Below are 25,614 nucleotides of genomic sequence, written 5' to 3'. Positions count from 1 at the left end.
TTGGAGAAATCCTCCAATGATCCTGTGGATCCTGGTTTGCACAAAATAAAAATAATCATGCATATGCATGGAATAAAACAAATGACAAAACAAGGATAACAAAAGTCCATAAAATCAACCATGATAAAATGAAAATAATTAAGAAGATACATAGAATTAATAACATAATGACAAGAATCATTCTAATCCATACTTCCATAAATTAAGAGTATATTAATAATATTTTATTATCTTAATTTCAGAAAGTGATATTTGTTTCCCTTAATTTTAGGAGGATATTTATTATTCATTTTTTCTTTTTTACCTTAATAAAAGGGGGAATTATCAAGTCCATAGCCCTTAATTAAAGGCTTCCCTTATTGTTCTTTTTTGACCTTAATTCAAGGTTTCCATTGCTAAATTTATCAAATTGTTCACTATTTTGGACCATAATTGCTTATTTATTTGTCTTTTGAGTAAAGTTACAATTATTAAACAATCTTTTAAATTGTAGATTGACTATGTTGTTTTAGGTTATGTTTGGTTCCCGGAAAATATAAAGGAAAGAAGAAAAATGTTAAGGAAAATGATTTTCTAATGTTTGGTTGTCCTATAAAATATTCTAAAGAAAATTAAATATAATTAAAATTAGTTAGAAACTTATGCATTTTAAATTTATTTAATCTTTATATTGATGAGTTAAAATAAATAAAATGAGTTTGAAGTAACAAATAAAAATAATTTATCATCTTTAACTCTATTTTTTATTTTCCTTCATTTTTTCTTTCCTTTTACTTTTCCTATCTATTTTTTTTTCCTTTGCATTTTCCCTCAAATTTTTTGAGGACCAAACATAGCCTTAAGGTATAAGTCATTAATTTTAACCTATTTGATTTGATATTTTACTTTTCAAATTGGATATTTAACATAGTTTATGAAACTATACCAGATAGAATTATGAAAACCCAAAGTTCTTCAATAATCTAAAGTGGATATTTAATTTTCTAATTAATATATATGCAACAATTTGTTTAACTTTGTAGAAATTGATTTTACTTCTAAGTTAATTTCTAAAAAATTGTGTTATATTTTATTTCAAATATGAAAATTCACTTTAGTAATTTGGCAAAACCATTTTGAAAAAAAGAGTTGGTGATTAATTACTAATGAATTGCAAATTTTGATAATAAAAAATTGATTGAATTAAAATAAAACTCGATAATTGATATTTGTCAACATAAATTAGAATACAATAACACAAATAATAACACCAAAAAAAAAAGAAGAAGAAACGAAACAATAATAACAACATAATAATAGATAAAAAAAATTATGTAGGTTGACAAAATTTTTAAATTATAGAATTAATGGTTGTCATTTGATGCATGCAAAAATAAATGATTTATTTAATATGAATTAATAAAATCTTAAACATGGTCACTTTGGAACTTATCTTGTAATTACAAATTCAATATTCATATAGTTACCTATTTGTCAAACTATGAAATACTAACAAATATTTAAAAAAAAAAAAAACCAAAGGGCCAGAAGAAGTCATGCTAAAACCTAAATGATATAGTTTTGACTTTTTATTTCAATTTGTTGATGAAATATTTATATTTGGAATCCAAATTTATAAGTAATTATTTTTTATTAGAATTTAGGAAATAAACAAATATCTCAAGAAATTAGGCATATTGTCACAAGATTATTAGCCATCTTGTTATTTGTTATTTTTAAATCATATATGCATAAGGTATTCTAAATAATTAATTAATTTATTCTATTTCTTAAAAATATTTAATTTCTAAAATTCAAAGAGAGAAATTATGAACATATACTTCTAATGCTCATAGATTAGTCATTGATCATAAAGTTATGGATTAATCTTATAAATTGAAATTATATGAATCACTATAATTTTTTTGAGACATGTTTTTTTGTTCATGATTATAATTATAAGACTCAAATTTAAGTACTTATAAATGAAAGGTACTCATAAATAAAAGGTAAAAACAAGTTATTAAAGTTACCCCTCTTTTATATGCCATCCGAAAATACTGCCTGCTTCAGTCAAGGCCTTTCTCCACCTTTGTACCTTGTTCGTCCAATTTTCTTCATACCTGGCGAATGATTCTCCAAAACTCCCTATTTGTTTACGCACATCCGATGGAGCCACATGGTAGAAAATTGGATATACTATTTGCCCATATTCCTGTTTGCACTCCATGATCTTTGCAAGCTCGTCTAAACACCACCATGAATCAGCATAAGTTTTTGAGAAAACAACAATGGAAGATCTTGATTCTTCAATAGCTTTTAGAAGCTCTGGTGCAATCTTTTCTCCTCTCCTAATTTTGTCATCTCTGAAAGTTGTGATGCCTCTTTGAACCAAATTAGTACGTAGTTGATCGGTGAAATTGTTGCGGGTGTCTTTCCCTCTAAAACTCAAGAACACGTCATAAGTGTATCTAGAGGTGGAAGAAGAAGAATCAGACGCCATTTGAGTGCTTGTGGAAGCCATTACCAGATTGCTTTTGTGTCAAAACTATAAGAGAGTCTTTGATTGATTTCTGTGATATAAGTGGTGTGGAAGGAGAGACTGTCCATATTCTTTTGGACATACAGAATGTCTGGCCGGCAAGGGTTAAAAAATTAATAAAGATAATGAAGAGACTGATCCCTATGCGCCTTTGGGCATATGAAATTGGTTGGCACCCAACCAAAGGGTCAAAAAATTAATTAGGAGGACAGACCACCCATGTGCTATCAGGCCTCCATTATTGTTGATAAAGAATTCTTACTTGTCTTCATTGGGTCTCCTAAAGCATTAATAGGAAAATTGGAGTGGATGCCCTACAGAGGAGACTCAGCTCCATTTTTCCTTTTTCATTGTAATTTAATAATATTTTCTCGAACCTTCTCCTAAGTAAATATTTAGTATTTAATCTTAAAAGAAAAACTTGTTACTATAAATAAAATAGCATCTCTAAAAAAGCTTTTTCTATTCTAGATAACTCAGTCAAAATGGTTTGATTTCTTTTATACAAATAATCTTCTTATTAAATAAATTGATATTATGCAAAAAAAAAAAAAAGTACCATGATAAATCACCTAACAAAAAGCTTCATTAATGCTTGTCTGTTTTATTTTATTTTATTTTATTTAAGTTACATTTGGAATGGATGCTTCACATGGACACAACTATTTACAAATGATCAAACCAATTCACTAAAGGATCCCTTCTTTTTCGAAATCAATATTAAATCTCCATCTTGGCAAAAATAATTTAAAACTATAACTTAAAATGAGATATTTTTTCTATACAAACTAATATTCTTACATATAAATTTTATTAAATATGTAAGAAAAATACGGATGATAAATCAACTAAAAGATGAAAATTTGACATTTTGAAATAAGAAATTTAGGTGTATTTACTCTTCATAATTAATTTTTAGACAATTGGTTACATACGCAAGTAAACTATATAGAAGGTTGAGAAACTTTTCTTTGGATATGATGGTGTATATAATGCTTAAATTTAAATCACACAATTTTATTTTTTTTAAAGGATCAAGTGGAGATCTTGAAAATGACATAAAAATTGTATATAAACGTCACCATTGAGGAAAGAGCCCACGGGAGGTCACAAAAACCAATAACAATTTGATTCCCGATCATTTTCCTCTATTATTGGTGGACATTGCATGTATCGAAAGTTACTATACAAATTTACCAAAGTCCACAAATTATTGAATTGTTTGGTCAAATTTATTTCCCATTTGTTCACTCTGACATATGTGCTGACATATGCATCAAATATATATATCAGTGTGGTCCACATTAGATTTCTTTATTTTGACCATGAGTATAGACGGAAGTTTGCCTCTAACAAAGCTCAACCATTGATATTGACTAACAAAATTTAAATAAAGACAAGCTTGTATTTTAAATTTTAATAAAAAGTGATTGAAACAACAATAATTTCCTTGTACTAATCTATTAGTTGTATTAAAAATACAAGAAATCATTTTCTTGCTAACTTTTTCTTGTGAGCTTATCCTTTCGCCTTCTTAAAAAATAATATTGATTCTTGTTGGCTAGACGATAAAAACAAGAACTTGTAATGGATTATACATTTAGCGTATCGATAATTTAAGTAATGAGAAAAGGCCTTGGAATTTTGTAAAGATAAAAGGATAATATAATTGGATGTTACATTTCTATAAATATATAAATGTAATATTTATAGTCAATAGATGAAAACATAGTAAATATTCAAAATGAGTTAAAACCATGAATGGTTGGAGCACAAAATTTAGCTTGTCCTTTACTTATTTTTTGTCATTATTCCTCTTATCAAGCTTCTTAGGCACCAAATATGGAAATTCTCTATTTAATATCAAGATAAAATGAATAAGGTCTTGTCAACCACATTTTTATTTAGCTATTTGTGTCAACCAAGAACATGGACATCATAAAACCGCTTATTCCCTATTTCTTTATTTATGTAAGTACGTATAACTTACTGATTCCACAGTACCTTTATTAAAGGGAGTTTGGTTCGAATATTGAATCAATTACAAAAAGATGTCAAATACTATGAATGTTAGATAAAGACTTTTTAAAAACAAATAAATAATAAAATTAACATAAAGGGTATTGAAAGCTAATAGTATTGAACTCTTAATAACTAATTTTTAAGGTTGTAAATAGGAAAAGAAAAAAGTATCTATCTCAAAAAAGTGACTCATATGTTATGAATATATGTGAAAGACGGGATAAATAAGAGAATAAATAGCTCCCTAAATTAATAGATTACATCATTAAGAATCAATTAGGAGGTTTTAAAAACAATGAATTCTTTCATGAAAACATGAGATATGTAAACTTTATTTTCATGAAGATGCCAGGATATCACAAAAAGAAAAAATTGGTAATTTGATACCCAATTATTTTTATTCATTCTTGACTTTTCATGCATTGGAAGTTTATAAAGTTGCTCAATTTTCACTCATATTTGTTAACAACTTTTTGTTGTGACATATACAATAAATATATTTAAAAAGTTCATTTTCAAAAGGTGTCATTAGAGCAAGTAAGAAACTTATTGTAAAATATTAATTAATTTTTTATTTTTGTTATTTTGACCTTGCATATTGATATTGATGAAGTTTATGCTTATTAAAGTTCAATTACTAACATTATTTAATATCGGCTCTAAATAAAATATAATATGATTGTAGAGTTTTATATATGAAAGAGGACAATAGAATTAGGTAACACCTTTCTACAAACATATTGAAAAGAATATTTATTAGTATAAAGATAAGTAAATAAGTAAATATATTGAATGATTCAAAACCGTGTTTGACTCATTAAAAGATTCTCTAATTTTTTATTCATCTTTGGCAATCACTCTTATTTTACTTTTTGGACAACAAATTATAAATATTTCATTTAAAAATCAATGTAAAATGCATAAAAATTATCAAATTTAGCCAACTATATTTGTGCTTGTACTTCGATTTTTCAATATATATATTACTCATATTTTGACTTTTCTCAAATCAAACAATTTCATTTCAAAGGAACAATCATAAAGAGAATTAATTTTAGAAATGCAAAATCATTCAATCTAAACAAGGGAAGTTCAATTAAACACTAGACATAAATGCTAACATGATTGAAGACCTCGAGTCCTGGTCTCTATGGCTCTGTTTGGTTCCTGAAAAATGCGAGAGAAAGAAAATTGGGAGGAAAAATGGAAGAAAAGAAAAAGGTAAGGAAATGAATATAATTTTTCCATCTTATTTTCCATGTCATCCAAACTAAAGAAAACTATTTTTCTCTACATTTTTTTTTCTTTCCTTAGCATTTTCCGGGAACCAAACAGAGCCTATGTATATATTGATGAAATGGATTTTTTCATGGTTAAATCTAGCCCAATTTGGTTGACCGTTGGGCTACATGCCCCTTTGGGCCATGATCACATAAAATTGTATGGCTAGGGTAATAAAAAAAATTGATATAATCACACTGATTAAAGTTTGATTCCCAACTACCATGAAACTCTAGTTAGATTCGGTCTTGTGTTTCAACCAACTGATTGAGGCTGAAAATTGCAACATGCCCCGGGTTGAAATCACAGGCCAGGCATAGTTATGATATCAAAAGCATTCCCCGGTTGCTTCATCTTTACAAATGAAGCAAAGTAAGAGCTAAATAAGCATTAGTTCATGCTTCTACCAACTCAGACTTATAAAATAAGTATGCAATTTAAATATATACAATAATTGTGAAGGTCAAAATAAAAATATTAATTAATTTAAATAAAAAAATATATTCTATTTTCTTTCTAAATTCAATCATTCATTCCATATATAAAGCTTTGGATAGGTACTAAGATATTTATAAAAGAAAAAAAGATTGAAAAAAGAGTTTTAATTTTAGATAGGCCTAATGGTCAAAGATCTCCAAATTCCATAAAATTTTGGGATAATTAAAAACAACAACATTAAAATAAAAGCATAAAAAGAAAAAAAAACATTAACCTATCCAAATAACTTGACTATATCTTACATCATATTCAAGTCCATATTGTTCCAAGCATTTAATCATTTTAAAAATATTAAAAATGTATTAAACTCAAATATAACTCATTTAATAATCATATCAAAATGACTTGACATAAAAACAACTTGTTTATCTCATAGATAGTAAAGTACAACTTGTTTAATCTCATTAATAAATGGGTTAAGTTGAACTATAAATGAATTGATACAAACTGACAACACTATTGTTGGGCTTTGCTGTGCTTGAGTGAGCAGAATCCCCTATTTCAAAGGAAACATAGAGCAGGGACCAGAAATTTAGGAACAGTGAATAGTATAGGGAAAGCCATGGTAGAAGCCATTCCATGAGGCTAAGGGAGAAAGCCCAGTGCATCAGGCAGGAAATCTATTCCTCGGTCAGAACTGCATTAAGATGGACAACCCATGGGGAAGTAATTTTTGTGACCAAGTGGATAAAGTGGTGAGAGGCCTATCTTGGAGGCCATTCTCATTTTTCCTGTATGTGTATAGCTTCATCTTGATGCTCTCTAGTGGACCCAATGGGTTGCTACTAGAGGTGTCCAATGGGCCGTGCTGGGCCGGCACGACCTGATATTGACTAGGCCATTACGGGCCAACACATCGGGCCAGCATGACCCGCATAAAAATCGTGTCAGTTGGGCCGACCCATGCAAGCCAAATAGGTAGCCCGGCACAACCCATAAGCTCGCAGGCTAATTGTGTCGTGCCTGCGAGCTGTGACCCATGGGCCACTCACTTTGTTAAAAAATTAATTTAATTTTTTAAATAATTTTTTCTTAAGTTTTTTTCATTATTAAATAAAATTTCTTTTTGTTACTTTAAACACCTCTGATAATTATATTCTTTTTATTTTTTATACACCTCTAATAATTATACTTTTTATTTTTTACATTTATATTTATTGAGTTTGTAATTGTAAAATTTATAGAATTTTTAGTTTTTAGTTTTTAGTTTTTAAAAATAGTAAAAAAAATTATATTTTATTTTTTTATTTTATTTTTATCAAAATAACAATAAATCTAAAATAATGGAATATAGAAGGAAATGAAATATAAAAAAATAATTCTTTTATTCAATATTTCAACAAATTACATGAAAAAATAAGGAAACAAAAAAAAAAAAGAGAATTGCATCACTATAGTTTGAGTACATCTCAATTGGGTTGACACCCACCCAACTATCAATCATATGCATTACTCAACCTTTAAAAATTAGCTACATTTAATAGATTTAAAAGAAATGAACAACATATAATTCTTCAATTATCATATTCACTTTTGTCTTCTTATTCAATCTTCATTCTTCTTTTTTCATCTTCAATCATCATCAATCTTTTGAACATCATTGTCTACATTGAGATGCAATTTCTCGAAGGTTTCTTTAAGTTCATCCTCTAAAGTTCAAAGTCTCATGCGTCCATCTTCCCAATCCTTCAAACATGTCAAAGTTTCTAGCATCTTTGCGGTAAGAGTTGTCTTTCTGTCTCATATTATATATGCAATTATAGAAAAAGAAGATTCTGATGCTACAATAAACACCGATGGGGTTAGTACATCACGTGCCATTTTAGATAGTACAAGAAAATTGGATTCATGAGATTTCCACCATTTCATAATATCAAAATTTTGTACTTCATTAGGGGATAGGTATGAACAATAATCAATATCTAAATATTTTGAAAGATAAGACCTACTTGAAGGACCAACTTGTCGTTTTTCCTTAGCTAATTGTATAAAGAATTGATTATTTCCAAATGTAGATGAAGTTATCGTACTTGAAGACACATTACCATATTTATTCTCATAATATTTATATAAGTTGCTTAATTGTTCGTATATCTTACCCTCTGGTTCGGATGGTTGGTTCATACAAATAGTTATGAAATTTAAAATATTTTCTACACCTTCAACCTTAACCCTTGGATCCATGCAAGCAACTAAATAATAAAGTGATGGAATAGTCTTCTAACATTTCAAAAAAAAAAAAAAAAATTCCATTTGTACACATATTTCACTAAAAATGGGATGTTTCCTATATTGTTGAAACACATAACTCATGTTGCAAATACATCTAAGTGCTATACAAGATGTAGGAGTATATACAACAGAACACATGTTAGTAGTATCATAAAAAACCTTCAAGAAATTTAAAAAAGCAAAACCTTTCTCTCAATCATCAAAAGTTATTATAATTTCACTTGTCTTACTATTGACATAATATGATAGTATGTTATGATACATTACACAAGATTTTAATATTAGGTAGGTAAAATTCCAACGATGACCAATATCACGACGAAATTTTCTCTTCTTCAAACCTATTGATTGACCTAAAGTATAAAATTCTTGTAATTTGTTAGATGAATCAAGAAATAGTATGGTAGACCGGATAGCCTATAATGAAGGTTGAGAAAACAAAGGTTATGCTTAGTTAAGAAAAACACCCAAAATGGGGGGGGGGGGGGTGAATTGGGTTTTTAAAATCTTTTCAATTACAACAAATTCAAGCACAATATAAACAAAGTAAAGAGATAGAGTTTAGAGAATTCAAACTCGGGTTTATAGTGGTTTGACACTTCCTTGCCTACATCCACTCTCCTCAACCTCCTAACCGAGTGAGGGTTCCATTAACAATTGAAGCTTCAACCAAGCTTCCAATTCTCTTACACTTGGATTCCGGCTCCAATGGGCTCTTACACACCTCTTCAAGATTCAACCCTCTTGAAGACTTTAACACTTAGATTTTTGCAAGATATAATCTCTCAACCTAGCTTAAGAATTGATCAAATACAAGGCAAAGCTAGGATGACACACAAGAGTGCACTAAAGGATATGCAAGTGGTGATTTAATACACTATGAAAGAAATGAGAGCTTTTTGATCAAGAACAGGTAGGTAGGCTATTGAATGCAAGTGTTCTCTTATCAATAAATGAAGTGGAGCTCTCTATTTATAGGTTTCTAAGCTCGGGAGTCAAAAAACAACAAAAGGTAACCTCGTCCGGTCAAGCTAGGGGTCAACTGGTTCACTAGTCGTTGGAGCATTTAATGCATGACAGGTTACCGTTGCCTCGACCGGACCTCAACCGGTCCTCGACCGGACCTTGACCCGGAAGAGAATCCCTCTCGACCAGGAAGAGAAGGCTACTAGGAAAGAGAGAGTTTTTTGCCTCCCTCGACCGGTCCTCGATCGGACGACCACAACCGGTCGATCGGTTCCTCAACCGGTTGAGCCGATTGGCCATAGCCTCGACCGATTGAGCCATAACCTCGATCGATTGAACCATAACCTCGACCGATTGAGCATTTTTTACCCCGAAAACCTATTTTTTTTTTATTCCTTTCTTTTCTAACACTTAGACAAAGTCTTTAGGTAAATTATTAAGCCAATTTTGAAACATTTAGCCTAAGGTACATTAGTTAAAAACTCGGGTTTTAATGAGGTTGACGTTTTAAAGAATAAACCGAGTTTTCAAATATACATGAAATGTGTGAAAATTCTAAATGCATTCATGCATTCATCTTACATTAGTTTCCTATGATCATAAGTCTTCCAAGCGTCTTGATCTTGTATCCATTTGGTCATTTGATGAATTTTTGAGTTTATACCTGAGATTCTTAAACATTAAACCAATTAGTCGCTTAATCATGGTTTGTTATCATCAAAACCCGATTAGGAGAACCCTTGGGCTAACAAAGGTGATATTGATTTTAAACCATCTTGTACTATTAAATTAATTATATGACAAATACACCTCACATGAAATATTTCACTTAGTGGACCTTCTCTAATTGTTCTTACAGATAAATTTATGACACTTTTATTGTTTGAAGCATTATCAAAGGTAATACGAAAATTTTTGCTTTGTATCCCATATTCTCTAAAAACACTTGTCAAATAATCATATATGGAAGGTCCATCATAAGGATGTAATATTTTACGAAAACCTAATATTTTCTTTTGTAATTTCATATTGGAATCTGTATAATGTGATGTCACACATGTAAATATATGAGGTCACAGATACAATACCACTATGATTTTAAATTCTTCAATTATTAATTGTTTTTCATTTAGGTAACATTTAATTACATCATTATAAGAAGTAATCCTAGGAATTCTATGATAGGTTGGTTGGGCATACTTGTGCATGAAATGTACAAATCTAAGATCTTCTCCAAATGTCAATGAAAACCCTATACTAACTACCATTCTAGCTAACCATTCTCTTAGGAATTGTTGATTGTATATAAAGGAGGTCATTGAAGATGTACTAGATGCTATTTCGTTTTGACTTATTTGGGATTGTCTAAGGTCTAATGCACCATTTTTTTGGTACATTGTTCGACATGTCTTTTAAGGTGACTTGTGCCACCCCACTAGCTTTGCAACTATATGTTTTTTTTTTACAATATTTACATTTTGCTAGATTTTCTACCTTTCATCTTGTATTTTGTTTATTTATTATAGTGAAGTAATTCCATACTATAAATGTGTGTCTATTAGCCCTAGGTCTTTTGCCTATGGGATTGGGTTGGGGAAGGTTAGAGAGAAGGACACTAGAGGAGGTGAGAGTCTCGTCATCTTCAAAAGGATTCAATTCATTACATGCATCAATACCAAAGTCAAAGTTTTTAACATCTAGGTGATGATGATCCATTTTTAATTTTAGAGGAAAAAAAATAAGGTAAAAGGAAGAGAACAATTAAATTAAATATATAGAATTAAAATAACTAAATATAAATATATCAACCTTGTGAATGATGACTACTTGTAAAGTTAGTAGGTATCTTTAGTACTTGTAAAGTTAGTAGGTATCTTTAGTACTTGTAAAGTAGTAGATATCTTTACCACTTAAAGAGAATTTCAATTTAGAGAATTGTGAAAAAGATAAATTAAAGAGAATTGTAAACAATATAAAGAGAGAGAATAGAGAATTGTGTGAGAAATGATTAAAATGAAGGGTATATATAGAGAAGTATTGGTGACTCATTTACTTATTTACCCCTAAACTAATCGTTATATAGTTGTTGAGAGGGATATTAGAGATATTTGACATAAAAATATTAATAGTGCGTAATTTACTTATTTATCCCTTCAACTAGCCGTTATATAGTTGTTGAGAGTGGTAATATAGACACTTGACATGAAAAAAAAGTGAAAAATAGTTACTGATTTACTTTTTTACCCCTCAAACTAGTCGTTATATAGTTGTTGAGAGGAGGTATTATAAACATTTGACATGTAATAAAAAGTAAGAGTAAAAATTAAAATTTAAAAGGGCCAAGTGGGTCGACACAGTGGGTTGTTTCTTTAGGCTCAACATGGCCCACTCCTTTGGGTCGTGTTGGCACAACCTACTACAGTGTTGGGCCATGCCGACCCAACCCAATCTTTTGGCGTGCCGGGCCACGGGCCAAAATGGGCGGCCCGACCCAATGGACACCTCTAGTTGCTACCATAAAGAAAATTCTTAGAAAGTTAATATTAACTGCAAATCATTTCAAAGCAATGGACATATTCATCTTGATGATCTCCACTATGTTTAGTAATAGTGGTTTGTCACCAATAATCATTGCAAGAGCACAGCTTCGCTTTAAAATGGTGAAAACGATTTGAATCTCTCACAACAATCTCCATGTCAACAAGTTCTGATGCCAGCTTCATAAAGTTATGACAATCTACACAAATTCGAATATTCTTCATAATCTTTATAGTGTTCCCATTGCAACACATACTACCTACATTCATCAAAGCAAAAACCAAAGCCAGCTTCTCACTGTGGTAATACAGTTGCTCCTCTTTATGTTCATCTTCTATGTCATGCAAGGCCAAACTTATTTGAGGCATGTAACCCAAATCCTTCAATCGCCTAACTAGCTCTTCAAGCCTGGCACATATGGCCTCTTTTTCTGGATGTTGTTGGCCTCCAGAGGCAAACTCATGTACCTGATTTCCAACCTCAATCCAACTCAAACCAGGTTCCTTTCTCACTGTCTTCCCTTCCATCTCCCTTCTTATTAATCTTGCTTCATTAAAACGACCATCTGTACAAAATATGTTTGACATCAATATATATCCTAATGAATTATTGGGATCCAACTCCTTTATTTTCACTGCAGCTAACTTGGCCAACTTGGTTTCACCATGTTTCCTACAACTTCCAAGCAAAGCACTCCAGACCACTGAATCAGGCTCCATTGGCATTTTGTCTATAAGCTCCTTTGCCTCAGAAATTTGACCAGCTCGACCAAGAATATCAACCATGCAGGCGTAATGATCAAGTTGAGGAACAATACCATGATTGTTAGACATTGTCTCAAATATTTTAGCTCCGTCTTCCACCATTCCAGCATGACTACAAGCTGAGAGGAGAGCAACAAAGGTGGCGCCATCAGGTTGAGCATCCATTTGTGAAAAGAGTTGCAATGCCTCCTTACCTTGCCCATGCATAGCATATGCCTTCAACATTGAATTCCAAGAAACTATATCACGGGATCCCATTTTGTCAAAAGCTTGCTTTGACAATGCTACGGAGCCACACCTAGCACAAGCATGAATCAAGGCATTTGCAAGCACAGTGTCACCCTCAAATCCAACTTTTAGAACATGTGACTGGACAGTCAATGCATGCCGCTCAGTTGCAAGACCAGCACAAGCTTTTAAGACAATGGAGAACATATGACGATCTGGAGCCAAACACTCTCGAAGAAACTGCCGAAAGAGGAGGAGTGCTTCTTTTGGGTCCCGTTCTGCAAAAGCTGCTATAATCCCAGTCCAAGAAACAACATCTTGACGGCCATCCAATTCCAAGAAGATCCTATAACAATCACTGACCTCTCCTCCTAGACTAGAATAAGCCTTGACCAAGGCAGTGGCCACTTCTATTTTTGAGATAAACCCAGTTTTTATAGTAAGACACTGCAATTGAAAACAACATTCAAGACCATCACCCATTCCACACAAGCAAGGAAAAATGCTGACCAGTGTGGCGCGATCAAACCGAATTCCACCAATGTGCATCTGTGAGAAGAGCTCAAGTGCTCGATTTCCACATCCACAGACCTGAAACCCTGCAATCATAGAATTCCAAGAAACCAAATTGCGAAACCCCATCGCCTCATACACATTCCAAGCCTCATCCGCGCCACCACAACTCTTGCAATACATCATAATAAGAGCATTCCCGACATAAACACAAGAATCAAAAGAAGTCTTCAACGCAAGCGCGTGTACCTGCCGTCCAAAATTGTCGTCCCCACCACAAGCACTAATCACGCTGGCAAACGCAAACTCCGTTGGCCGGTGCCAAATCAACATGCCCCTAAAGACCCTAAAACACTCATCAGACCGACCATGCTGGGCATACCCAGAAACGAGAGCAGTCCAGGAAACAATATTCGTCTCCGGCATTTCATCAAACATTTGGTGGGCATAATCCAATGACCCACATTTTGCATACATGTTGACAACATGATTGGTCAAAAAGAGGTTGAAATCAGAGTTGGGGTTGTGTAAAAGCATGTGGCAGTGGAGAGCTTGGCCTAGGGAGAGAGAACTGCGGCGGGCGCACGCCTGGAAGAGAGCGGCGTAGGTGTGGTGGGAATGCACGAGTGGAGGTGGTGGGGTGATGGAGTAGAAGAGTTTGAGAGCTTCTTGGAGGTGGCCGCGAGAGCAGAGAAGGCGAATGTGGTGGAGAAGATTGATGGCTTCAGAATTCAGGGAGACGCCGGTCGTGCTGAAGCCTCGGAAGAAACCAGAAAAAACATCCCCGAATAACCCCAACATCACCTTATGAATATAGAAGGTCCATTCAAAGTCAGATCCCAATATCCACTGGTGGGGACTGGATCCTGTGCGGTTCAGCTCACGACTTTTACTCTTCCTTTAGGGTTTCGATTATCTCCCAGAGATATCATGTCCGCAAAATCTGGTTGCTCTGTTTACATTGGTAAGTTTCGATAAATTCTTTTTCCCGTTCTAGAAATTGATTTAAGACTGGCACTCGACGGAGAAGATTTTGATTCAGGGTGGAATTTGAGTTGATGGATGTTTAGTGGGGAAGTTTTATAGGAAACTCGATTTTCCGAGAATGTTATTTTCTAGGAATTGTTTCCGTTGGAACAAGAGGGGATTCTTGGAGAGAAGTTGGTTGACTGGGTTATTTTGCTGTTTTATGGTGGAGAGAATTATGGTTTTTTTTAATCAATTACTCATGATAGTAGTTTTTGTTGTCTCTTCCCCTATTTGTTACCCCTTCTTTACTTTCCGAAAACAAAAGTGGCCCTGAAGAAAGTTGAATTGATTTGGTTGTTTCGCTATTTTTGTGGTGGAGATTGATTGTGTTTTATAGTTCTTAATTTCAGAATTCGTCATTTTAGCTGCAGTTCGGAGAACATTTTGATTTAAGGTGTAATCAGTAACATTAATATGCTGTTTCATCATAACAAAAGGGTATCTTGTTTTAATTTGGTTTTGATGGCTTCAGAATTCAGGGAAAGTAATATTTGTTGCAAGACCTACGCAAGCTTTTAAATAAAAAAATGTCTTAAGACTTTATTTTTTTCTTCTTTTTCTCAATTTAAGTCCTATGAACCTTAAATCATTTTTGAGTAAGATAATTTTATTTTAATTTTTGTTTATTTTATGTCATTAGAAAAGTCAGTTTTTTCTATTTTTTTCTCTTTTTAATCTTTAATTGTTACAATTTTTTCAATCCAATTTATCACACAAAATAAATTAAAATTTAAAAATTTTGGATAGCTTTTTGTTGAATGGAAATCAAATTAAATGAGAAATGTAGTGTGAATTGATAGAGTTATCATAATATACATATATGAGTAAAATAAGTAAGATTTCAATTTATCGCAAATAGGTGAAATTATTATTCTTTCATGATAACAAAATATATAAAATAATCTAAAGTTATTATTTTACTCTTAAATTTCATTTATCAAACCTCGATATCTCTTCATCCCATAATAAGACTTTTTTTTTTTTAATCTTATTGATTAGTAAAAAAAAAAAAAAAAACCCTCAAATTTATTTTTTTAAATAAAAATAAAAATTTATTTTAAATTATCCACATGGGTATTATTGTTAATTTAATTTTTTTTTTCATTCACATTCCTATTTTTACCAAATATTATATTGAAAATGAATAATTATTCCAATTTTGAATTTCAGGTTAATCCAAACACTAAAAATAGAATCATTCAATTCATTTTCATTCACAAAAAAATAGAAACAAAATATTCATTCTCATTTTTTACTGTCACATACCAAACACCCCTTTAATGAAATTATGATTTCAAATCATGAGAAGAACCAAATCAAGAAACACAATCACGGTGTAATTAGCATTCGTATAGATACTGTTTCTTAAATAAAGATTTTAAAAATTAATAAAATGAGTTAAAAAAAAGAATAAATATTTTAATTAAAAAATCTATCAATTTAATGATACCAATATACAACATCGATAAAAAATTGTAACATTATCTTAGAAATTAAGTATAAAATAAGCATAATTAGAAACTCTAACAACTATCTAATTACCTATATTCTAACTAAATGTTTGAATATAAGTTAAATGTCATTTTTTAACTATTTTTTATTTTACAATAATGGAGATTATTTTTTCGAAATAGTAAGTATTTTCAGCTTTTTAGTTCAATTATTCTACATAAATTTTAAACTTTTTTATTTCCTTTTACGAATATTATTATCAAATTTTTAATATTTTTTCTCTATTAAAAATATCTCACCTACTTGACCACGTGGATTTTTATGATTGGCCAGATTCAACCGCCAATACAGAGTTGTAATGAAATAAGAACTCGAAGGCGGTGATCGGATCAAATCTCTTTATATAGAAGGTCCATTCAAAGTCTGATCCCAATATCCACTGGTGGGGACTGGATCCTGTGCGGTTCGGCTCACGACTTTTACTCTTCTTTTAGGGTTTCGATTCATCTCCCAGAGATATCATGTCTGCAAAATCTGGTTGCTCTGTTTACATTGGTAAGTTTCGATAAATTCTTTTTCCCGTTCTAGAAATTGATTTTAGACTGTCACTCGACGGAGAAGATTTTGATTCAGGGTGCAATCTGACTTGATGGATGTTTGGTGGGGAAGTTTTATGAGGAAACTTGATTTTCCGAGAATGTTATTTTCTAGGAATTGTTTCCGTTGGAACAATAGGATTCTTGGAGAGAAGTTGGTTTATTTGGTTATTTTTCTGTTTTATGGTGGAGAGAATTATGGTTTCATCTCTATTTGTTACCCTTTCTTTACTTTCCGAGAAATTCCTTTTTTTTTTTTTTTTTTTTTATATATATATTACTCTAGATCGTATATACCGCATTTGTATATTTAAACAAAAAAAAAAAAAAAAAATTCAATTTGTATCAGATCAGATGATTTTATCTGTGGATCGACGCAAGCATTTTGTCTCGATAATCTTCCGCTAATTCATTCCTGAAAACAAAAGTGCCCCTGAAGAAAGTTGAATTGATTTGGCTGTTTGGCTATTTTTGTGGTGGAGATTGATTGTGTTTTATATAAATCAGTCATAATTGTTGAGTCTAATTTATAGTTCTTAATTTTCCATTTTTTTTGCTTTATTATAATTTCAGAATTCGTGATTTTATCTGCAGTTCGGAGAACATTTTGATTTAACGTGTAATTTGACTTGAGGTTGTTGTATGGAGAGAACTTGTGAGAGATTTCACACTACACCGGAAATTCATTTTTACCAGAAAGATTTTTTTCCCCTGGGAAAGTGTCTAAAGCTGTCTTATGTTAGATTTTTTATGTTTGTGTACAAATATTCATTGTGGTCCATATTTCTACTACTTTTGATTTTTTGGTCAAATGAGAAGCTTAATTTTTGGAGAAAAGAATTTTTCCAGGCAAGTGTTTCCATGGAAACGCACTGATCTGATGGAGAAAATTTTGTTGATTTGGTTGTTTTGCTCCTTGTTCGTGGAACAGTTAGGGTCTCATATAATATAGTCATAACTTTTTACTTTTTTCATTTGATTTCCATTATATATAATTTTTGCATCAGTGGTAAATATGGAGATCTTGGATGTGCATGATTTCGCACACTACACTCAATATTTTCTAAAAAGGTTTCAAAGATTGGTGGTGAATGGAGAAATTATTTGCGTGTTCTTTTCAGTTTTGATCCTTTCATTCTTTCATTTTTTTCATTTGTATATCCTTGCATATTGGTGCTGATGTGGGTCATCCATTAGGTGATGTATATGCATCTTAGGAGGTACTTTCCATAAAACTTGTTGCAACTTGCATAGTGTTTCTTTGGAATTACATATGTATTACAGTGGTTGGGGAGACTCATTTCTGATATAGCTCGGGAATATCTGGAAAGTTTTGTGTCAAAATATGCGGAGCTCACATTAAGCCTTGTTTGATAAGTGTTGGATTAGGATTGGATCTCTCCAGCTATGGTGCTTATGGAGTGGACTTTGTTGCATGAAGTTTTTTGTGCATATGGTAGGCAGAACTGTTGACATGGGGATGTGCACACACTTTATTTGGAAGATGAACATAAGGTTTTTGATAGGAATGGAAACGATGAGGGGAACATAGAAAAACTTAGAAATGATAACAGTTTTAACACTATAATTCTAAGGAAATAATCAATGTCAATAGGCTTGGTCAGATTCTTACATTAAGTGCTGAATGTGGGGATAACAAGTGGATGCTTTGAAAAGTTTGAATTCCATCATTCAAAAGCAACAGATTTGTGATGGGAGGGTTAAGATAGTTCCTATGTGCTAGGGGTGCCCCCTTTGTTGATTGGGTTATTTAATAATACTCTTATTTTCCTATCAAAAAATTAGGGTGGGGGGATGTTGGGGTTTGAAACGGATTTGCACTGTCAGTATAACATAGTATGAGAAAAGGTATATAAAATAATGACATGATCAAGTTGTGGTGAGTTGATTTGTGAATAGCATTATGAGAAGAACATGTAATTATTTATTTGTTGGTTGAATGTGTTTGGATATAAATGTCAATGGTGGAGCCTTTTGTTTTGTTTTTGTTTTTGTTTTTTTTTTTTTTTTTTTTTTTTTTTTTTTTTTCTGTGGTGGTGGGTTTGGTTGGGGACAGTACAATATTGCAAAATTTATTTCAGGAGGGACAAAGTTACAGATTTTCTTAATGTAGCCTAATGGAAACCATGGAAGTCCTTTGAATTGAGTGAAAGTGGGTTCAAATCTCTACAAATGCAATTTTCTTTTCTCTTCCTGAAATTTTCATGGGAGGCACTTGCCCTCTAGACTCAAGGTGGCTCCGCCACTGGAAATGCTAAGTGTCACACCCTAGACACTTGATAATATTGGATTATACGCTGTGCAAGAGTGTTATGGTTTCTAAAGTCAAGCTATTAGTTTCGTATTCTTCTTCTTCCTTTCTTTTTTGCTATGGTTGAAAGATTTTTTTACATTGTTACTAACTGATTATTTTTATTACTTCTTTTCATCATCATCCCTCTCTCATATACTTGCAAACTAAACGTATATGTTCATTAGGTTTCTTATTGTAACATGTGTCCAATGAAATGAATGTATATATATATATATATATATATATATATATATATATGTATGTATATATTATATAAAAGGGTCATATGTTTCTGAGAAATGAATAATAATTTGCAATTTTATAGTCAAATTCAGTTTCCCACCACTGTGGGGGCTGTTGATTCGGCCTTTATCGTTACATGTGCATGCATGAACATGCACAAATATTAGGTGTTTCTTTCTAAATGCATGGACTTGCACAATCATAAATTCCTTTTCTAATAATTTTACTGCTGAATGTTTTCTACTTTTTTTACAATCTTTTCAATCCTCCTACAGCATTTGTCTGCTGAACTGCTTGATACTTGCTGTTGCATAGTCTGTCTTTTCTTTGCATAATGTTATTTATGTCTTTATGTTCAAGCTATTTTAATAGTCCATATTAATATGCTGTTTCATCATAACAAAAGGATGTCTTGTTTTAATTTGGTTTTAATTTCTATTTTACATAGGTAATTTGGATGAGAGGGTAAGCGACAGGGTTTTGTATGATATTCTGATTCAGGCAGGACGGGTGGTGGACTTGTACATTCCTCGTGACAAAGAAACTGACCGGCCCAAAGGTTTTGCCTTTGCTGAATATGAGACCGAGGAAATTGCAGATTATGCTGTCAAGCTATTCTCTGGCCTTGTGACACTGTACAATCGAACACTGAAATTTGCGGTGAGACCTCATGATCTGTTGCTTCTACTTCCTAGCTATAGTCCCTAGTCTAATTGCTTTTTGGTAAATGCCTTGTTTGCTAGAAATGGTTAACTAGATTCTGTCATTTGGCTTAATTTTTATGTAGGATTAGGTTCTTTTGTTTATTTATTTATTTTTAACACATGGTATATATATGGTAAGTGATGGAGGGTTAGTGTTATTTTGCATTATTTTCTATAAGATTTCTTAGCTTACGAATGTTGGGAGCCAAAACTTTTAGAGCGCTGGCCCAATAATCTCCTACATGGGGCTCTAGATAATGACAAATGAACTCTTCAAAACAGATTTCTGGGCAAGATAAGCCCTCGTCAGCAGCAATCACTCCCACATCAAATTCGTCCCTTGAACCAAAACCTCATCCTGTACCATTTAACAATATGGAAAATTCTCAACACTCCATGGGGTTAAGAACGCCTTGCAGATTAGCAGCTCACCCAGTAAATTATGCACAAGGTGATGTATCCTTCTTTAATTTTTTATTTGTATGTCACCCTCATCCTTTTACTGTAGAAACACTCACGATGTTGGATCTTTTTACTTACATGCTGAACTTCCTTCTATTTTTGTCAGTGCCAGCATCCTCTGATACATTACACCAACCTAATAGGTATAGTTCACAACTCGATGGCCACAGTTATGACTACAGTCGAAGAGTTTTTGGGGCAACATTGGATAGCATTAGCCGCACTAGGTCAAGATACCATGATTCGAGTAACCCAATAACTTATCCCTCTTACTAATTTATCGCAAATTGATTAGGGAGGAACTTTCTTCTATGCCCTAGAATGGTAGTTTTTTATATTATTAGAGCGATTTAAGTAACATACCTGTTGTGTAATCTATAAGGTTAGTGAAAGATGACCAGCCATTTAGTTTTCTTATGTAGTTAATCATGCTAATTAGGTGTTCTGGTTTTGTTATTGTACTATGCTTATCATGGTTAGACTTTTGAAGTGGTTTTTCTTATTTTACTCATTCAAAGTATTTGAAACTTTCTATATCTTAAATGCAACCATTTAGTTTTTTTATGTATTTAATCATGCTAATTAGGTGTTCTGGTTTTGTTATTGTACTATGCTATCATGGTTAGACTTTCAAGTGGTTTTTCTTATTTTACTCCTTCAAAGTATTTGAAGTTTTCTATATCTTAAATGCTTTTATATTAAGTTCAATTTTAGCTTTGATCATATGGATCTATCCATTTTATGAGTGGTTGTGTCAAGAAAAACCCTACACATTCTAGCTCATGTAGAACTCTGCTCTTAGGCAAGGATAAAAATATCAGTTTTGATAGATATATATTGAATTTTATGGATATATCGAGATATATTGGGAAATTATCGGCTGAAATTTTGAAGAAAATATCGATGAGATGGAAATGGATAAACTTTGTATTGAAGATTGATATATGTATAATTATTTTTCATTTTTTAAAAATGTTTATAATTTCATTTGTTAATTACTATACAAGACTTTTGATTTCTATATTTTTAATAATAAATTAAAAGGAATTTGAAAATAAGATAATTAAATTTAATTAATTTATTATACTTAATTTTTTACAAAAATGTTAAAGATTTAAGTATACTTATTTTGTATATATATATTATATAGTCACTTTTATGTAACAAGTGCAACTTACATTAAGTGGAACAATGCACCGGAATATCCTAATAAGTGGGAAACAATCCCAATAAATGTAAAAAGATTTGAAAATTTTGGTTGAAGGATATTTTTTAAGAATATGTTATGTCGGGGTCGCTGACTTTTGGTGACATTTTAGTTGTTGCTCTTAAGCAATGCTTTGTGAAACTTTTCAAGCTTGACAATCGTCCACAAAATAGCACAAACTTGCGCTAGAACTGGTGCATGACTAGAAGTTCTCTACTAACCACTCGGTAGGGCTTCATCTCTCCCTATTGACAAACCAAACAGGGGAAATGAAGGCTTAGTTTGGGAAGTATTTTACAAAACAGTTCTAAAGAATATTTTTTTAGACCAATTTTTAAAAGCTATTCTCTAATATTATGTAAAACAAAAGTCTGAAAAGTCTGTAATTTTATGTAGAACAAAAATCTGTTTCTAAACTTGAGTTGTCCGTAACCTGTTTTAAATGTTGTTAAATATGTTTTAAAAATAATTTTTATTTATAGTGCTTTATTTTTAATCCTTCTTTATATTTGTATAATTATTATTCTAAACAATCCTTAGAAAACAAGTGAAAAATAATTAAAAACAATTAAAAGATGTTTGAAAACACTATGTTTTTTGTTTTTAATAACAAAAAAACTATTATGTATTTTTTTATTGTCAAATATGTTTTATGTGTCCTTTTTTAATGTTGGGAACATAAACATGTTTTCAAACACAGTTACCAAACAGGGTCGAAACTTAAAGAATTCTTGTCACTGAACTATCTAATTAAGAGTGTATATTGTTTTGAATGTTGGATCTACTCTGTTCCCAAGAACAAGATGCCCAGGTTAGGTATTTGAATGGACACATGATTTCAAGTTGATGGGCCATCCTGGTCATATATGGCTTTGGTTTGCATTAGGCTCACTTATCAGCTCATATATCAAGTTGATTTTGAGTACTTAATTACCAAATTGATTGTCTAAATCTATTATTTCTATAATTTCAAGATGAAACTATATAGGTTTTCTTCCATTTTTCCCCTTCTCTGTCTGAATCTTATTCAACTTCCTAACAAATCATTTTGTTGCCATATATTAACACTTGCCACTACAATCATTGTCCCTCCTCAGTTCTGTCTGATCCAGGCAATATTTTATATGGCACAAATATTGTCCTAGTCACTTCAGTCTACTGACTATCCCAATGGTTGAACTGCTATCTCAACTTGATGTTGAGTTTAAGTATGAATAATAATTATGTTATATAAGCTATGTTATGCTAAATAGATGACCTGGGATGAATGGTAGTGGAATTAATGATCTACATTGCATGAGAAGAATCATAGAGATACTGAAAAATGATAATATTAGAAGGGACGAGAAGGCTCAGTTTAGGGTCTTGGTCTGGGAAAATTTGGAACAACATAGATAGCTTCTTCAAGGGTCCTAAACTCATGGTGATTATTTATAAACTAGCCTTATTTGAATTGAGCCAATTCCATTCAATAAAGTCAGTGCGCAAAAGAACCAATTACTTGGTAGAAGCATGTTTGAAAAACTGACTGTTGCATATTAGAATTCTAGGCTTTGAGTTTGGATCAAAGCTATCTTTGCTTTATTTGTGCACAGAAATTTGTAGTTTGGCAATTCAAAGTTAAAGATGCAGAAAAGAATTTGCTTGTTCTTTGATTCAAGAATGGGTTTACAAGCCTCTGTATTTCTCTGTTCTATCCATATGGCAGAACAATCTCTATATTCCTCTGTTTTCTTCAACCTAGCTACTGGAATTTAAAGTGTTTAGAACTTGTTTCTGGCCTTCTGGGTGTTGGGTTGGCCTCTTTTTAGGCTTCTGCTAGTTCCACAAATTTAGGCCATGTTTTCTTATCCTTCAACGTTGGAAAATCAGTTGAATTATTTTGGTAAGGTTTTTTTTTTGGGTGCACTTCTTACTGTTTTAGGCTTCTTTCTTGATCTTTCAAGCTCCTACCATTCTATGATATTGAATTATCTCTTTTGATGCCATATTGGTAAGTTGATTGAATATGGTTACCACATGTCTAGAGAGACTCCGATGTTTAATACTAAATTAATAAACTATCAGCTCCTTTGTTAATTATGTTCGGCGATCCCAATGTAACCCCGTTTATGTCAGTTTGGGTACTGAAAAATCAGTAGCATAAGATGATCCTTCTACTTCCAACACGAAAACCTAAAAACTAAAGAAAAGAAAAGAAAAACCCAAGGAAAATAAAAAAACAAGGAAATGTTTTGGTATCAAATACGTACAATGAGCACTCAAAATTTGGATCCTTCTAGTGTATGACTATAACGGGGTTTGGTAAATCGATTTGATGACTTACTATGACTTAATGATTTAATTTAAGTTTACAATGAATTCAGGTGATAAAGTAAAAATAAATAATTTATTCTTAATTTTAAATATTTTTTATCTTATTTATTCCTATTTAGCGAAAGTTTTTTTTTTTTTACATTCATAACTCTATAACATTTTTGTATCTACAATATTTTTAACATGGATGTTCAACGTTTAAAATTAATGATGGTAAATATTAATTAAAATTAGCAAATATATATATTAATTAAAATTAATAAGTATAAATATGTTAATTTAATAATCTAAAAAATATTTTAAGTTAATTTTATAAAAAAAAATTGGAATTAAAGTAAAATTTAAGTAATAAATTATAAGTCAATGACTTAAAACTAGGATAAATATTAGTTAAAATTAATTAGAGTAAATATGTTATTTTAATAATTTAGAAAAAATTTAAGTTAATTTTATAGAAAAAAAAAAAAGAAAGAAGCTTGGAACTAAAATAAAATTAAGTATTAAATTTTAAGTCAAAATAAAAATTAAGTGATCAAATGATTTAAAAATAGGATAAATATTAGTTAAAATGAATGAGAACAAATATGTTATTTTAATAATTAAAAAAAGTTAATTTTATTATATATATAAAAAAAATTGGAACTAAAATAAAATTATGTAATAAATTTTAAGTTGATGATCTAAAAATAATTTCACTTAAAGTTAGAAGTATGTAAAAAATATTAAATTTTAACCAAATCCTTTGAATATGAATTATTGAATGAAAGTAAAGGAATTTTAACTACAAAAGAAATAGAATTAAGTTGCAAAGAAAATAGGACCTAGTACATGGCATTTAGGTGCAAAATGATGAGTGTTCTTGGGTAGCATTAAAAAGAACCTTTTCGATACAACCAACAGACCCAAAGGAGAAAAAAAAGCACATATTAACATAAAAAGACAGACAATTTACTTATCAAAAAACATAAAAAGACAGACAATTCAAAAATAACATCCGATTTATCATATGCACCTTCTTCCTATTTATCATATGCAGTTCTTGGCAGATTTTGCAATGCTTATGATTTTGATAGTGTATAAGATTGCACTTAAAATTTTTCTGCTTAAACATTTTTTTCCTTTTGACTCGTAGGGCCACTATGAGAGCCCTTGTGTTTTTGCAAGTCTTCCCTACTTGAAAACCATTGTCCCTCTTCCTTTTTGAGATTCATCATGAGGTTCCATTTGAATCACAGAAAGTACCAGAAGAGGATGATTAAGTATGTTTGGATAGCAGGAAATCCCCTTCTCTAGCTTCAATTGTTTTACCGTTGGAAATTTGATTGTGTTACACTCTTATGAAAGAGAATTTTCAGTAGAAATAGCATTGATATTTCTTTCATTCCACCAAATCTTTTCTGTTGCACAACTCATTTTCTAGGATGAAATCAGACTGTATGTTACAATTGAGTAGCTAATATTTCTAGGCATGTCATCAACTAGAGTAGCTCCCAGCCAAGTATGCTAGAGGCCCTACAATGGCAGCATTGATATATGTAGCAGGCTCCGAGTGGCTGTAATCAGTCCGTTCATCAGGGAAGCCATCGTTCTGGTTCGGGCCTCCGACAATGGCTCCAGTGAGGATGTTAGGGTTAGGGTTTGACGTGTAGAAGAAAGACTGGAAGCCACTGTCGCAACCTATGGCCTCAGGATGACTGGCCTTGGAGGGAATGGAGGCGCCTCTGTGGT

At 31.5% G+C, this 25,614-nt stretch overlaps 3 protein-coding genes across 4 annotated transcripts in view; 1 reads left to right on the top strand and 2 right to left on the bottom strand.

The window, feature by feature from the left end:
• Window positions 1-12,077: 12,077 nt before the first annotated feature.
• On the bottom strand, window positions 12,078-16,522 carry LOC117907040 (pentatricopeptide repeat-containing protein At1g71420-like). The gene is made up of 2 exons (XM_034820384.1): window positions 16,448-16,522; window positions 12,078-14,376 (listed from the first exon to the last, which is right to left on the bottom strand). Exon 2 carries the CDS (start codon window positions 14,362-14,364, stop codon window positions 12,139-12,141), a length of 2,226 nt encoding a protein of 741 aa, XP_034676275.1. The 5' UTR covers window positions 14,365-14,376; window positions 16,448-16,522; the 3' UTR covers window positions 12,078-12,138.
• On the top strand, window positions 14,467-20,931 carry LOC117907042 (RNA-binding protein 7-like). 2 transcript variants are annotated; one of them, XM_034820387.1, is made up of 4 exons: window positions 14,467-14,527; window positions 19,646-19,857; window positions 20,184-20,352; window positions 20,470-20,931. In XM_034820387.1, exons 1-4 carry the CDS (start codon window positions 14,494-14,496, stop codon window positions 20,637-20,639), a joined length of 585 nt encoding a protein of 194 aa, XP_034676278.1. In that variant the 5' UTR covers window positions 14,467-14,493; the 3' UTR covers window positions 20,640-20,931. The 2 variants fall into 2 exon arrangements, with proteins under 2 accessions (XP_034676278.1, XP_034676277.1); XM_034820386.1 differs by lacking the exon at window positions 14,467-14,527 and adding an exon at window positions 16,467-16,599 and having other exon boundaries at window positions 20,470-20,927.
• Window positions 20,932-25,234: 4,303 nt separating this feature from the next.
• The window catches only part of LOC117907041 (endoglucanase 3-like), a 3,784-nt gene continuing 3,404 nt past the window's right edge, over window positions 25,235-25,614 (bottom strand). Inside the window, 1 exon segment of the mRNA XM_034820385.1 lies at window positions 25,235-25,614. This exon segment is cut by the window's right edge and continues 79 nt beyond it. Within this exon segment, the coding sequence (XP_034676276.1) occupies window positions 25,361-25,614 (254 nt within the window). The 3' untranslated portion in view covers window positions 25,235-25,360.

This window comes from Vitis riparia, chromosome 18 (genome assembly GCF_004353265.1).
Source record: "Vitis riparia cultivar Riparia Gloire de Montpellier isolate 1030 chromosome 18, EGFV_Vit.rip_1.0, whole genome shotgun sequence".
NCBI lineage: Eukaryota > Viridiplantae > Streptophyta > Magnoliopsida > Vitales > Vitaceae > Vitis > Vitis riparia.
Note: the sequence above shows the minus strand (reverse complement) of the source record. Positions and strands in the feature narration are given on the sequence as shown.

Coding starts and splice junctions, on each gene's coding strand:
- LOC117907040 (XM_034820384.1), bottom strand. CDS start 14,364: ATGTTGGGGTTATTCGGGGATGTTTTTTCTGGTTTCTTCCGAGGCTTC.
- LOC117907042 (XM_034820387.1), top strand. CDS start 14,494: ATGTCCGCAAAATCTGGTTGCTCTGTTTACATTG. Junction 19,858..20,183: donor ATCGAACACTGAAATTTGCG/GTGAGACCTCAT, acceptor TCTTCAAAACAG/ATTTCTGGGCAAGATAAGCC. Junction 20,353..20,469: donor CCCAGTAAATTATGCACAAG/GTGATGTATCCT, acceptor TATTTTTGTCAG/TGCCAGCATCCTCTGATACA.